The 12866-nt window shown below is 39.8% G+C and overlaps 5 protein-coding genes across 10 annotated transcripts; 2 read left to right on the forward strand and 3 right to left on the reverse strand.

Moving 5' to 3' along the window:
* Nucleotides 1–78: 78 nt before the first annotated feature.
* Nucleotides 79–1766, forward strand: LOC147052074 (chymotrypsin-like protease CTRL-1). Its single transcript, XM_085917746.1, has 7 exons — nt 79–160; nt 292–395; nt 465–544; nt 771–852; nt 940–1120; nt 1203–1333; nt 1450–1766. Exons 1-7 carry the CDS (start codon nt 115–117, stop codon nt 1609–1611), a joined length of 786 nt encoding a protein of 261 aa, XP_085773872.1. The 5' UTR covers nt 79–114; the 3' UTR covers nt 1612–1766.
* Nucleotides 1767–1894: 128 nt separating this feature from the next.
* On the reverse strand, nt 1895–4155 carry lin37 (lin-37 DREAM MuvB core complex component). 4 transcript variants are annotated; one of them, XM_085917740.1, is made up of 10 exons: nt 4082–4155; nt 3741–3797; nt 3581–3659; nt 3457–3507; nt 3352–3381; nt 3191–3276; nt 2909–3075; nt 2683–2817; nt 2384–2457; nt 1895–2289 (listed from the first exon to the last, which is right to left on the reverse strand). In XM_085917740.1, the coding sequence occupies exons 1-10, from the start codon at nt 4149–4151 to the stop codon at nt 2202–2204; spliced, it is 837 nt and encodes a 278-aa protein (XP_085773866.1). In that variant the 5' UTR covers nt 4152–4155; the 3' UTR covers nt 1895–2201. The 4 variants fall into 4 exon arrangements, with proteins under 4 accessions (XP_085773866.1, XP_085773867.1, XP_085773869.1 ...); XM_085917741.1 differs by having other exon boundaries at nt 3581–3656; nt 4082–4138; XM_085917743.1 differs by having other exon boundaries at nt 3581–3656; nt 3741–4139.
* Nucleotides 4156–4212: 57 nt separating this feature from the next.
* On the forward strand, nt 4213–12572 carry proser3 (proline and serine rich 3). 3 transcript variants are annotated; one of them, XR_015066858.1, is made up of 15 exons: nt 4213–4555; nt 4785–4881; nt 5122–5199; nt 5513–5664; nt 5739–5827; nt 5979–6064; nt 6148–6278; nt 6361–6599; nt 6740–7401; nt 7477–7642; nt 8032–8182; nt 8305–8386; nt 8491–8552; nt 8816–8954; nt 11952–12572. XR_015066858.1 is itself a non-coding variant. In XM_085917738.1 (14 exons), exons 1-13 carry the CDS (start codon nt 4545–4547, stop codon nt 8546–8548), a joined length of 2154 nt encoding a protein of 717 aa, XP_085773864.1. In that variant the 5' UTR covers nt 4213–4544; the 3' UTR covers nt 8549–8552; nt 8816–9909. The 3 variants fall into 3 exon arrangements, 1 of the variants encoding a protein (XP_085773864.1); XR_015066857.1 differs by having other exon boundaries at nt 4970–5199; nt 11952–12570; XM_085917738.1 differs by lacking the exon at nt 11952–12572 and having other exon boundaries at nt 4970–5199; nt 8816–9909.
* On the reverse strand, nt 8556–9817 carry hspb6 (heat shock protein family B (small) member 6). Its single transcript, XM_085917744.1, has 4 exons — nt 9649–9817; nt 9397–9562; nt 9015–9137; nt 8556–8941 (listed from the first exon to the last, which is right to left on the reverse strand). Exons 2-4 carry the CDS (start codon nt 9553–9555, stop codon nt 8777–8779), a joined length of 447 nt encoding a protein of 148 aa, XP_085773870.1. The 5' UTR covers nt 9556–9562; nt 9649–9817; the 3' UTR covers nt 8556–8776.
* On the reverse strand, nt 10875–12850 carry psenen (presenilin enhancer, gamma-secretase subunit). The gene is made up of 4 exons (XM_085917745.1): nt 12675–12850; nt 12072–12151; nt 11456–11560; nt 10875–11185 (listed from the first exon to the last, which is right to left on the reverse strand). The coding sequence occupies exons 2-4, from the start codon at nt 12130–12132 to the stop codon at nt 11046–11048; spliced, it is 306 nt and encodes a 101-aa protein (XP_085773871.1). The 5' UTR covers nt 12133–12151; nt 12675–12850; the 3' UTR covers nt 10875–11045.
* Between the last annotated feature and the right edge of the window lie 16 nt (nt 12851–12866).

Raw genomic sequence — 12866 nt, forward strand, 5'->3', positions numbered from 1 at the left:
GTTCCCAGACTTATCATACCTGAAGCTCATGGTCAGCGTAGGACATGTTCTTATAAAAGCAAGTGTGCAACATGTCAGAAACTCACGGACGTGATTCACAGCCCGGACAAAGCCATGTTGTTGTTCATCACTTGTTTTGCACTTGTTGCTTCGGCACTGGGTGAGTCACATGCACTCATGCACTGAGTGACGGGACACTTTGCCGAGGTCGTGCATATTTATAAAACCCACATTTCTTTTTCGATTTTTTAATATTGTTGTGTATATGTTAATATTGTGATTGGTTCTCAGGATGTGGGAGACCCTCAATCAGTCCCCAAGTCAGCGGCTACAACAAGATTGTAAACGGAGAGAATGCTGTGCCTGGTTCCTGGCCTTGGCAGGTTTCACTTCAGGTAACCTCATCAATCACGTTATTGTCACAAAGATGGAAAAGATAAACGTACATAATGGTACTTTTCTAGGATGGCAGGGGATTCCATTTCTGCGGCGGCTCTCTGATTAACCAGAACTGGGTGGTTACCGCAGCTCACTGCCGTGTGTCGTAAGTACTTCCCCAATTGGTGATGATATCATCAACTACTTTGTCATTGGAGTCAAAACAGAAAACAAACAAAAAATAAAAGGGCACTTTGCCATTGCACTTTTAAGAGTTTATTTTTCTCTGATTGTGACTCGTCTCGATTTAATTTTACACTTCGATGCCAGTTTGATTTGCACATATGTATTTATAATGGGGATTTATATCTAGAATTATGAAATCTGTGCAGTCCCAGAAGCCACCGTGTGATCCTGGGTGAGCATGATCGTCAATCCAACCAAGAGCAACTTCAGGTCAAGACCATCTCCAGGGTAAGCGGCGCCGACATATTATGTAAAATGTATAATTAACTTAAATCCTTGTACTACAAAGACGCTGACTTTACTTTTTCCGCACAGGCCATCTCGCATCCCTATTACAACTCGCAGAACTTCAACAATGACATCACCCTTCTGAAGCTGTCCTCTCCAGTTCAGATAACCAGGACTGTAGCTCCTGTATGCCTGGCTAGCTCCAGCACCAACATCCCCTCTGGAACCAAATGTGTCACCACTGGATGGGGCAGGACCGGCCAAACCTGTTCGTGGCAAACACACGTCAAATAAGTTCGCCGCTGTTGAAGACGAGACGAAAAACGTGTGGTTATGTTTTGTGTTCACAGCAAGCCCTCGTTACCTGCAGCAGACATCTTTGCCCATGCTCACCCCGACTCAGTGCAAGCAGTACTGGGGTTACAATAGAATCACCGACGCTATGGTCTGTGCTGGTGCTTCTGGAGTCTCCTCCTGCCAGGTAAAAAAAGACAATTTCTCAGCCAGCTCAGCCTAATGAGGACAAGCGATGTAGATAGTGGACCATAGTGAACCAACCTATTTTTTTGGGGAACACAAAATTTGTGTTTTTCTTAGGGTGATTCTGGTGGTCCCCTGGTGTGCCAGAACGGTGGAGCTTGGACCCTTGCGGGTATCGTGTCCTGGGGAACCTCCAACTGCAACGTGCGTACCCCTGCCGTGTACGCCCGCGTGTCCTACCTGCGCAGCTGGATTGACAGGACCATCGCCTCCAATTAAGTTGCAAACTATTTTTGAAAATTTACGCCAATATGAACCCGTCCGCTTGTCATTTTAGTGGTCACCCGTGATCTACTATTTTGATAAAACTGAAATACGAGCAGGATTTTTCTGTCCATTTAATTTGTGCCCAAATTAAAAAGGTTCAACTTTCACATGGGTCTTGATTTCTTGTCTATTTGTGAAGTAATATACAAAGCTAATGCAGTATATTTTTATTCGTGTGTTTTGATTCAATTACCTTTGACGTATGGAGGAATCAAGAAGAATTTAATGTCAGGTCTGTAATCAAATTGTTTATTTTGAGACCCATCAAGCTCACCAGCGTTGGTATAAATATTATTTTGGATATTAGCATATCTGGTATCAGGGTTCTAGTAATATTATGATGTGTGAATGAATGAGTATGACAGTCACAGTGACAATAAATTACACTCCAGAAGTATTAGAGTGGTGAGACTATATCCTTTACTCTTGCCATAAATGTTTGGTTTTGATGTTAAAAAAAACAAGTATGGGAAAACAAAAGATTGGGAGAGAGACCAGCGTTGAATTTTTGTGTCAACAAACAGTCCTTGTTGAGTGGTTAATTAGTGATCATAGAAGTCTTTCATTTCCTTCAGGATTTTAATGCTCTCGCTGTAGCGCAATTGATTCTTGTTTGAACATTCCTTCCATCTGGGGGAGAAAAAAATAATTATTATATTTCGCATCAAATTCTGAACATGTTAAAAAGTTCTCTGTGACAAGAAAAACTTTGTGAACCGCATACTTTTGTCTGATCTTTTTCCATCGTTCCATGTGGTCACTTATGAAGGAAGCTGATGCAGGCAGAGAATCTGTTAACTGCAAAGGAAGAAAACAATATTCATGCGCTAGGCCTCAAGTTATATAAATTATTTTTTATGTAATGGACGTATCACAATCCCAATGTTTTTTTTTTTCTTCACAAAATATGCATTTGTGTTTTTCATATTTAAGAACGTCAGTTAACACGAGAATCCGTTTTTTTATTTGACTATTACATTCCAAAAACCAGACGGCTGTAATTAACAAGATTATCTAGAGAACCTTGGTGGTGACTGTGGGCTTTTCAGTTGGTGGGATCCTGAGGTTGACGGGTTCACCAGAGGGGCTGATGGGAGATGCAGTCGGAGGAGGTAGTCTGTATACAATTTGCTCTTTGCCATTGATCATGTCTGTAACCTGCAAATGAAAATTCAAAATTTATTTTTTATTTGTATTATTTTAGCCTAATGCTGATTTTCAATCAAGTTATTTAATAAGTGGCCCTTACCTCTTCCTCTAGCATGACTTGTGGAGGAGATCTTGGAGATCCTTCACTGGGCTCTCGGACGGATGGGTTATTTCTCATCCATGCACGACAAATAGGATAGAGGGGGGTGCTGGCATTGAACTGAGCCAGATCCACACTTCGGTCAAACAACTTAATAATGTAAGCATCTAGAAAACAAAAACAGTGAGAACAATTAAAGACACGATAATTAGCAACCACAATAAAGTCCAACACAACAGTGAAGGCAAATATTAGTTTGACATTTAATTTTTAAGGAGTTACTTTGTCTGTGGGTATTGCTCTCTGTTATGCTTTCGTCCAACTCTTTTCGCTTTTTGCGACGATGCTGCGGAAATCTTGCAGATGGCCTATAAATCAAAAATAGTCATATATTGTCATTTTCCATGCAGTGTTTTCTGTTCAAATTTAATGTAGCTATTTACCGTTTTCCAGTAGACAATGGTGACAAATCCCTATGAGACAGAGTTAATTATAGATAAAGAGCTGACATCGACACTGACAAAATGAATGGACGACGTTGTACTTACTTGTTCAGTGAGTCAACCGACATTTTTCCAGCTTCGCTCTCGTTTTGCTCCCTGCTCAAAATACAGTTACAATAATTATGATGGTCAGTTGATCAGTCAATTTAAAATCAAATCAGATACTAACCTTTCATTTTCACTCTTCTCCACCAGACCCTTTAAAATTGAATCCAGTCTGTTGCGTGCTGCGGCCCCCTCCACATCTACTGAAAGAATGTATTATTTATTAGATTTAAATCCACCAAAAAAATTAAGTGTAACATGAAAAAAAAAAAATTACAACTTACCTGGCCTTTCGACTTTGATCTTGACGTGATGCATTGTACGCTGGTGGCAGCACTTACCTTTAAATATTGAACACGGGATTATGAAGTTGTTTCTCAGATCGAGGACAGTTTATGTTGTTTTAGTTTTCAAACAGTTAGCAAGTCTTCACATTAGCTTCCATCGACAACTGTGGTTTGCTAATAATAACTAGAAGCTATCACCACAGAAACAAATAGGGCAAACGCCTCTCCCCGATTCCGTAAATTAGGTTCAATTGTGAATTAAATTACTAGTCGTATTTAGCATGTAAACGTATAGCGTCCATAACAGAAGATAAGGTTAGCATTATAGCTTAGCCTACAAACAGACTTTCCTCTTCCGCGCTCTGTCCTTTTTCTATTTGCCGATTGGTGCTTTGAAATTAAAGACATTGACGGTGATTGGTCAATGGTTATGTTTTTATTACAAGCCCCGCGCGTATTGGTTTATCCTCTTGAAGTAAAAAAAAAAACAACAACAACCACAGGTTTTTTTCTTACGATAGTTGACCAAAAATTAACAATGCCATTTTAGTGTAAAGTTAGACCTAATGGATAAAACTATTTTCTAAAGAGTACAACTTAGTTTGTGGTCTGGAAACATTTGAAGTAATGGAAAACGTATTTTTCGCGCACATTTGCGTAATCTGTTTGAAAGTACTGTAAAACCATTCATTGTAACTTGGGATCATGGAGCGTGATATTCTTAAATAATCTTAATCTACTCTTAAACGTCCTTCTCTGTGCGTATTTGTTGTCTGGAGTTACTTGACAACATCAGCTTTCATGAAATCCAGGTAAGATCACCGTTTTGTCCAAAACTAGTTATTGTCTGTGTGAGACCTGCCTTTAGTGCCTTGCTCATGGGCTCCTTGACAGTAATCAATAAGCAAAATAGCATTTTTCCAATAACTAGTTGCAACTTTGGGCTTTGGAACTAGAGAGTTACAGTTTGAATCTCACTGCAGAGAATTTATTGTGTGTTGCGTTTCCTCTTATATGATTAGAATGAATTTTTTTAAATAGAAATTCTGTGACAAAGCATAATGCATTGGAACCCATGGGGAAGCCATGCCTCAGCCAGTCTCACAGCAAGGATTTATCAAACAAAAGGAACAAACAGGTATAATTGACACAAAACTAATTGTATTAACATTTCTGATGTTAAAACACTTATTTAGTTACCTTTTAAAACCATATCTTCTTTGTAGAGTTTGATTCCTGTACGGTCACACCAGCAAGAATATCCAAAATCACACACAAGTGACAAAAATGAGAGTGACAAATACGGAACATCTTTCTTGGCACATTCTGGACCTTCTATTGACTATGATTATTCTCCTACCTTATCCGACATGGAAAGACCTTCACTGTCTTCAAGAGTTCCAAAATCAACTGTTTCCTCCCAGCCAGAAGTTCATCAGGATTCAGTAGTGTCAAAGTATGATTAAGATTTAAAAGCCAAACAAAATGATGTTACTTTTGTATTTTCTTTATGTTGCTTTAATGAATTGTCTCTAGCCACAGTTTTTGGCAGACGGTCAGGGAATAAAGACATATTCCTCCTTCTGCCACAAGATAACATTTTTATTCCTGCTCATGACGTCTTCCCATGTTTTTTTTTTTCTATTATAAGATGCCAGCAAGTTTGTGGTCAGCCAATCTGCCCACCAATTTCTTGAACAAATATCGCAATACTGCAGTGTAAAATATGAAAATATAGCATATTTATGTCAAATGACTTGCTATCACAGATACATTGATCGTTTTCGCTATGGACAACCGCTGAGTCGAGAGGAGCGCCAGTTGGAGTCCTCTGAATTTGAAGAGGAGAGGGTGCCTTTGTGGTGGATGTCTTCCTCAGATTCATCTCCTACTTCCACACCAACTAAACCTGCACACATAGGTACATTTAGTAAGCTTTTGTGATCGAATGGTTCTTAAATGTCAAATGATCAATTTTTTTTTTCTTCCTGCCAGATCCTAAAGATGACCACAGTCCAGCAAGACATCCACTTGATGACTCAAATTATTTACCATGCAAAGGAGACGACAACACGAATGCATATGTAAATTCACTGAGGAATGAACAACATAACCTTTTTTCCATTAATTTGATCTTTTTGTTAGCTGCAAGCTAAATATAACCAGTCACTAAACATTGTGATGTTATTCCAAAAATGTCTCACTGCTTTCCTTGTCTTTCCTTTTTAATGCAAGATTCCGTCCGACACGTCTCAGAGCGTCTTTGAGGACACAGAGATTATTCAACTTCAAGAACGAGCCAGCAGACTTCTACAGATAGGGTTTGCAGAGCAGCTAATTCCTAACAGTTATATTGCATCAATTCATTCCTTAACTTGGATGGGCATTTTGTCTTTTCTAACAGTGAGAGTATTCTCAGCAGTGGATCAATTGCTGTCAGTTCAGCGGGCCTGGGATCTTCAGATCGTTCTTCTCCGGTCAATATAAACGAGGCGGTGCAAAAAGCTGTCATTAACGCTTCGATAAAGTCGACAGGTAGTAAGGCACGAGTTGTATAGTTTTGTCAAATTCTATTTATTTGGTGTAAACTTGTCTTTGTGTATTGTGGTCTTTGCAGCAATGGCTAGGTCGGACTCAACTTTAGCTGTGCCCCTCCAGAGATACACTGTCACTTCATTACGGGGACCACCCACACGCCCGGAAGAGGACATCCTCTCCCAGTGGCGTTTGAGAAGAAAAATGGAGCAGGCCAGCGAACGATGTCTCTCCCAGCAAACCTCCAGACTTTGTACCCCCACGTTTAGCGGTCCGGGGCCCACTCTCCACTATTCTCCAGTTAATGAACACATTTACATGGTAGGAGTCACAATTGCAACATACACAAACCTTGTTAAATGGGAAGGTTGTGTCAGTTGACACAATTAAATACTGCTTGTACTGGATCTGATGTGAATGTTTTTTAAAAGTCCCTTCGCTTTTGTTTGTGTCACCCACAGCAACAGCCAAGTGTTTATTACCCTGACCCCTCCCATGGAGCTTTTCCTGATCCCAAAGAAGGCCATGGACATCGCCCCTCAACTTCCGCCCCCCTTACCAGTGCTGTCTCAGAGAGAGTCATCTCCCAACCACAGTCTCTTGCACATGTTCCTGCGCACATGCATCATTTTTGTGATATACTTCCCTGTCCCACACCTCACGCTAGCACGCTCCAAGGAAATCCACGTAAATCGGAAAAGACTTCAAGGAAAGACACCAAAGTCTCTGAAGTTAGTTACATGGATGAGGCTCCTCATAGACACATTCCCTCACCACCTCCTACTCCTTCAAAACATACAGATATTGGTTGTCCCTTTAGACATACAGATGGAGGTCATCATTCTGTTCCCAGAGTAAGTAGCAGTCCATCAAGACCTTTAGAAGGAGACTCTCCTTGCCGATTTATAGAAGTCAAAGTGAGTGATTTGTTGAAACCTAAGAAAGATAGCAGTCCTTCTAGACACATGGAAGAAGGGAGTCAGTCTAGACCTGGAAGAGGAGGTCATCATGACAACCCCAGAATGACGAATGAGACAGCTAAAACGGAAAATGCCCAAGTAAAGCAGGTGGTAGAGAGTGAGAAGACTGGGAGGACAGTCAAAAAGCCCAAAAAATCAACAAGGTAGAATAAATATAAAGACATACATGATGTTGAAGGTTCGCTTCTATCTTTAAATTGCATTTGAATTTTCTGCAGGTGTACCGGATGTAGTGAGCATGCTAATGGGCCTGGCGCCACAAGCTCCACACATCAGAAGCTCCCAAAAAAGAGCAAGACACGGACAGATCCACAACAACAGGAGAGATGCAAAGACACAGCCAGTCATGCGCCACCATCTCCTGTCCATCGTGCCTTAGGACAGGTTAGCAGCTAATTCCCTGATTACCACACAAATATTGATTGATATTAGCCAATTCATGTTAAATCAAACAATGATTTTGTTGGAAAAAATACAGCTTACTGGTTCCTGTTGTGAAATTTGAGATTGTCAGTCAGTTGAAATGTTGCTGACGCGCTAACTGCGCTAGCCGGACCAAACGAAGTCTATGAACTTTATTTTAATGTGTAAGGTTGCAACAGTCTGAATATTGCGGACTTTATTTTCTGTATCCATGTCATGATGAGTGAGCAGTTGCGCCAACAAATGGACACACACCACTGAAATTGGAATCATCTTGATCGCAAAAACAATAATATACAATTGTGTTGCATTTGAGTTAACCAGGAATATGTTTGAATGGTATCTGCCAGGTCGTTTCAGAGGTCCTGTTCCCACCGGAGGATTCTTTGCCACAAGATGCAGCTGTCTCATCGCCTACTGCTCCTCCACAATCCTCACTTCCTCCTTGCAACACAAACACCTCACTGGAGGTCATGTCCCAGCTGCTGCAAGAGGCTGAAGGTGAGCCAAGGCGGCGACACTGGGCACTTAACCTTTAGGCCCACTATTAATCGCAAGCACTATATTTTGACACATGTACAGCTGTCACTCCTCCACATTCCTAAATATACACTTAATGTCAGATTCAGATGAGAAAGAATTTGAAGACGACCCTTTACTACGAGTCCTTCGCACGCAGAGAAAATGCGTTAAGGAGCAAATCAGGTAAAATATACGACATATTTCATCATCTGAAAATGCCGAATTTAAGATCCATTAGGTCATTTCTCTTACTTTCCAATATGTTGTATTTGTTCTATTCCTTCCAGTCAAGTGGATTTAATGTTGCACAAATTCCTGGATAAGCAAGAAGATACCTCAACTTGATGCGGTAACTTGTGACATTTTTAATTTATTGACATTTATGGAAGAAATACAATACAATAAAATTCTCATTATCACAACATGGTTGCTTAAAATGGAAATGGCTTTTTTTTAATTGTGGACCCAATATTTACAAAGTGTGCATTTTTGAAATATTATATCGTGTGCAATACCATTATTTACAAATCTCAACAATTAGGCCATTTTCGAAGGATAAGAAATGATGGTCTTTTATGAGAACGGCTGAGACGTGGACATCTCTGTTTGCAGCATGGGTGCAGATATAATAAGGACACCATCTGGGGAAACTGCCGATTCCAAAGCCATGGTGTCCACTCCCTTTGGAATTCGATAGCGACGGTTAAACTGTCGTGTTGTCATCCCCGGGCTGTCTTTCTAAAAGAACAGAGTAAGAGAATCATCTCAGTGACACATTTCATTGTTTATCATATTGTTACACATCACCAACCTTTTTTTCCTCATGCTTTCCTTGTACTTCTACAAACTCTCCAATCACTTTGACCAGGAGATCCTTGGGGTTAAAATGTCGGACATCCACTTGAATTGTAAATCCACTATCGTCAAAGGTTGCCTGCCAACATCATTTGCAAGATTAAATGAACCCAATGAAATAATATCAATCATTTATATAAAATAGTTTATCCAGTTGATACAATCCATTTTTAATTCCTTTTTATAGCACAAATGTTGAAATATTAATTGCTACACTTGTAATTTTAAGATTTACTCTCCACTTTAAGTGATTATCTTTAAAGCCCACACAAAATTAGATGGATTATTTGTCCTCTCTAAACAATGTTCAACCAGATTAAGTAAGTAAACAGATTCACCTCTGAAGCACTGGTACTCGTATCCATCTCCGGAATTAATAGTTGGGGCGTCCAGCTATATTTTCCATCAGTCCCGTTGACACGAGGAAAAAGTGGAGGTAAAACTTTCTCCCATTTGATGCCACCAACTGGAAGTGTGGGCGGTAGAATAAAATCCATGTCGGATCTGTGGAGACAAAAATGAAAAAAATGAAAAAGACAGTTCTGGCAGCAGAATATCACAACCCGATTCGTCCGATGGCCACAACCTACCTTTCTCTTCAGTGGAGTTAGTTGGAGTATCAAGTTTTCCTTTGCGCTCCGTGCGATTGTGACTGTGTGACTCCGGACTGCTGAGCATAGCTGAGTTATATACTAGCGTTGCATAATGAGTTGGGAATTCATAGGGACACCTTGCTTCTGTTATGTCCTGAGCATGTGTACCCTTGGGATCCCGTTAGTCGGCTAAGTTTGTTTTGGGACTGAAGAGCAGCTGTCATAGGCTTCTTAGTGGGATCATTCTAGATTTTATCCAACTGTTTGGGGGGGGGGGTAATTGCACTGTTGTCATGAACTAACTAGCATCGTTAAGTCATTCAACCAAACGTGTGTTAAATGTCGGTTTTCACGGCTGGCTATATCTAAAAATAAGTTCAAAAGCGGTGGTGGACTGTTTTGACCATTAAGCTAGAGAGACTGACAGACGGCAGGCGTTCTTCAAACACATGCCGCTGCACGTGGGCTTGCCTCCCACTAAGTTTGCCCATCAATTAAGTCAATGTACAAAGCTACAAAAAAATTCCTCTTTGATTAGGAAGAATCCCACTTTATTATCTTTATTTAAAATCGGCTTACGGAGTTTAAATGAATTTATGAGGTTGACATTTTGGACTAGGCATCATTGGTAACGGATGTTGATGGATGGAGAACATGTGTGCGCACTATTTGTCTTCAATTCTGTCCATTAATAATTTTCAATGGTGAATGCTAAGAAGATGTAATTCATTCCTCAATGACTTTGCACTCATTGTTTATTCTCACCAGCATGACAGAAAAGGATGCTCTGCATTTTATTGAAACACAAGACATCCATAAATGGACCTCATTCATTGGCTTTAAATGCCAAAGCGTGTCTCTCTCTCTCTCCTTTTGAAAAGGAGACAATGTTCTGCTAGTCACATTGCAGTGATACAGTATCCTGTAAAGTGGAACATGTCACCTACGTTTTGACTGCACTGTCTAAATATGGAACTGACTATGTTATGACTCATAATGGAGAAGTGAGGACACATTTTTTTAGGGGATTAAAGGTATTGGGTTTCACAACAGGCGCCAATAATTGTCCAGACTTTAGGGGACCTCTACTGCACTTCAGATTGTGTGACCACAACATAGCTCACAGATGAGTCAAAGAACGTGTCTGTGCTCATATCGTATTATTATATTGCACTGCTTTATGCCGACATCTGTCACGGTTTCAATTAGGAATGTCAAACACATAGGACATGGTTGTCATTTTTATTTGCCATTTAGACAAGAGTAAAACAGTGTTCATCCATTAACAAATTACCCAGCATGCCCGTCCAGCTGCTAGCACAAACTAATACAGTCCATGATTTATTTTCAACATTTACAAAACACATTTAGCCAAAATACAATACAAAAAGGTTTTAAGGAATGCCGAGTGGAATTGTGAAGGAGATTTGGTCCCCCACTTCCCCCCACTGGGCTCTGTAGTGCTGGTAAATAGTGATCCAAGTAGTGAGTACTACAACCCAACACAGGAACCCCACTGCTGACCGCTTCACATCTACACAAATGTTAGAACAGACACACAAAAAATTGTTTCAGTGGACAAGAGAAAAATAAAAACTATAAGAGAGCAATTCTTAAAAGGACATGTTATTGCTAAAAAAAAAATCCAACAATTTTACGAGTATTTAATACAACTCAAGAGTTTATCTATTAAGTTCGCTAGCTTGACACTTTACTAGAACAGATTTCAACAATTAGAATGAAATACAGTCTTATTTACTGTTGATGTTTTAAAACATCATGTAAAAATACTTGGCACACTCACATGCTTTTATCTGCAGTTGTTCAGTGTAGGATGGTTTGACAAAAGCTTCTCTGAAAAACCACACAACGTTGACGAGCCAAAGGAACGGGAGAAAGGCAAATCCACCTGAGGTAAAACAAAAAAAAAAGTATAAATGATACCAAAGCATTTGTTTCCATGTTTGGATGGTCTTTCCAACACCTGAAGAACATAATTTACTAGGCTGACACTTGAAACAGTTTCTTGACCTTACATAACTGGCTGACACACAGCTATTTGGACCATGCTGTACTTGGCTGAGATTCCTCTCCCTCTCCTCTGAGCCCTTTTGCCCACAAGGTAACTATTATTAATAACGTGAACAAGCTTGATGACAAATGTTGTATTTGCCTCCACCAGGTCATGAACATTTTATTTTACTCAAAATTGTCATCAATTAAAATTGATACACTTGGCCTGCTCAATGTCTGTATCATAGTAGTAATTTCTTTCTTTGTTTTGCTTTTCTCCTCTACAGACCGCTTTTTCTTGGCAGTTTCACAGGTAAAACCCAAACACGTTGAGATCTCTCTTTCTGTGTTGCTGGGACATCAACACAGTGACGTTTCATTTCGATATGAATGACATTTGCTCTCACCTAGATAATATTTTCTGCAAAGTCCAAGTTTCTCCTCATTTGGCAGTCTTTCCAGATTCATCGTGGCTGTGTGGCTTTTCCTGTGACAAAGATAGGGGAGAGGGAGTGATGAGATTTGTTGGCCTCAAGGCTGGTGATATTCCACTGTTACTCCAATAGTCTGTGGTGAAGTCACTTTCCGTGATCGCACACATCCAACAATGAATTGTTGTCCATCAAATGGTTTCAGTCACTTTTATATATCGTCAGGTAGTGTGTAACAAAGAAAACAACATGCATGAGCAGGATAAAATATTAACCTCTATTAAATAAATGAGCATTTCACAAATATGGATTTATCATGTGAATTAATGTCACATACAATCACAGTCAAGCAATTTTCATCAACATTCAAGAAACATTTAAGGTGGTCAAATATTCAAAATTCCTCCTTTTAAAAAAATAATGTTTCATCGTGAATTCATCATGTATTCATACGGACAGCAAATGACAATTCAAGATTACATAGTTACCAATTTTGACAAAATGGCTTCTACAACTCGGATCTTAGGTTAGCATCACAACGTCATTAGAACTGCACGGCACGACAAACAATGAACTCACCGGAAAATGCAATTCTATGTAGAGTAGTCTGCAGGACTACCGGAAAACAGGTCTAGGTGATTCTCGTAATAAATTTGCTAGAAAGATTGTTTTACTCTTGTCGAAAAGTAGCTCTTTAACCCGTGACGCTTGCTTCCGTACTGAATTCTGGACTCGCGATAGTTGCGTCACTTCCTCTCTCAACTCTCTGAG

The sequence above is a fragment of the Syngnathus leptorhynchus genome, chromosome 8 (assembly GCF_054491065.1).
Source record: "Syngnathus leptorhynchus isolate UIUO chromosome 8, UIUO_Slep, whole genome shotgun sequence".
NCBI lineage: Eukaryota > Metazoa > Chordata > Actinopteri > Syngnathiformes > Syngnathidae > Syngnathus > Syngnathus leptorhynchus.

Coding starts and splice junctions, on each gene's coding strand:
- LOC147052074 (XM_085917746.1), top strand. CDS start 115: ATGTTGTTGTTCATCACTTGTTTTGCACTTGTTGCTTCGGCACTGG. Junction 853..939: donor AGGTCAAGACCATCTCCAGG/GTAAGCGGCGCC, acceptor TTTTCCGCACAG/GCCATCTCGCATCCCTATTA. Junction 1,121..1,202: donor GGGCAGGACCGGCCAAACCT/GTTCGTGGCAAA, acceptor TTGTGTTCACAG/CAAGCCCTCGTTACCTGCAG.
- lin37 (XM_085917740.1), bottom strand. CDS start 4,151: ATGTCTTTAATTTCAAAGCACCAATCGGCAAATAGAAAAAGGACAGAG. Junction 3,076..3,190: donor GAGCAATACCCACAGACAAA/GTAACTCCTTAA, acceptor TTTGTTTTCTAG/ATGCTTACATTATTAAGTTG. Junction 2,290..2,383: donor TGGAAAAAGATCAGACAAAA/GTATGCGGTTCA, acceptor TTTCTCCCCCAG/ATGGAAGGAATGTTCAAACA.
- proser3 (XM_085917738.1), top strand. Junction 8,183..8,304: donor GCTGCTGCAAGAGGCTGAAG/GTGAGCCAAGGC, acceptor ACTTAATGTCAG/ATTCAGATGAGAAAGAATTT. Junction 8,387..8,490: donor TGCGTTAAGGAGCAAATCAG/GTAAAATATACG, acceptor TATTCCTTCCAG/TCAAGTGGATTTAATGTTGC.
- hspb6 (XM_085917744.1), bottom strand. CDS start 9,555: ATGGATTTTATTCTACCGCCCACACTTCCAGTTGGTGGCATCAAATGG. Junction 9,138..9,396: donor CGAGTACCAGTGCTTCAGAG/GTGAATCTGTTT, acceptor TGATGTTGGCAG/GCAACCTTTGACGATAGTGG. Junction 8,942..9,014: donor GAAAGCATGAGGAAAAAAAG/GTTGGTGATGTG, acceptor CTGTTCTTTTAG/AAAGACAGCCCGGGGATGAC.
- psenen (XM_085917745.1), bottom strand. CDS start 12,132: ATGAATCTGGAAAGACTGCCAAATGAGGAGAAACTTGGACTTTGCAGA. Junction 11,561..12,071: donor TTGCAGAAAATATTATCTAG/GTGAGAGCAAAT, acceptor GTTTTACCTCAG/GTGGATTTGCCTTTCTCCCG. Junction 11,186..11,455: donor ACAACTGCAGATAAAAGCAT/GTGAGTGTGCCA, acceptor ACATTTGTGTAG/ATGTGAAGCGGTCAGCAGTG.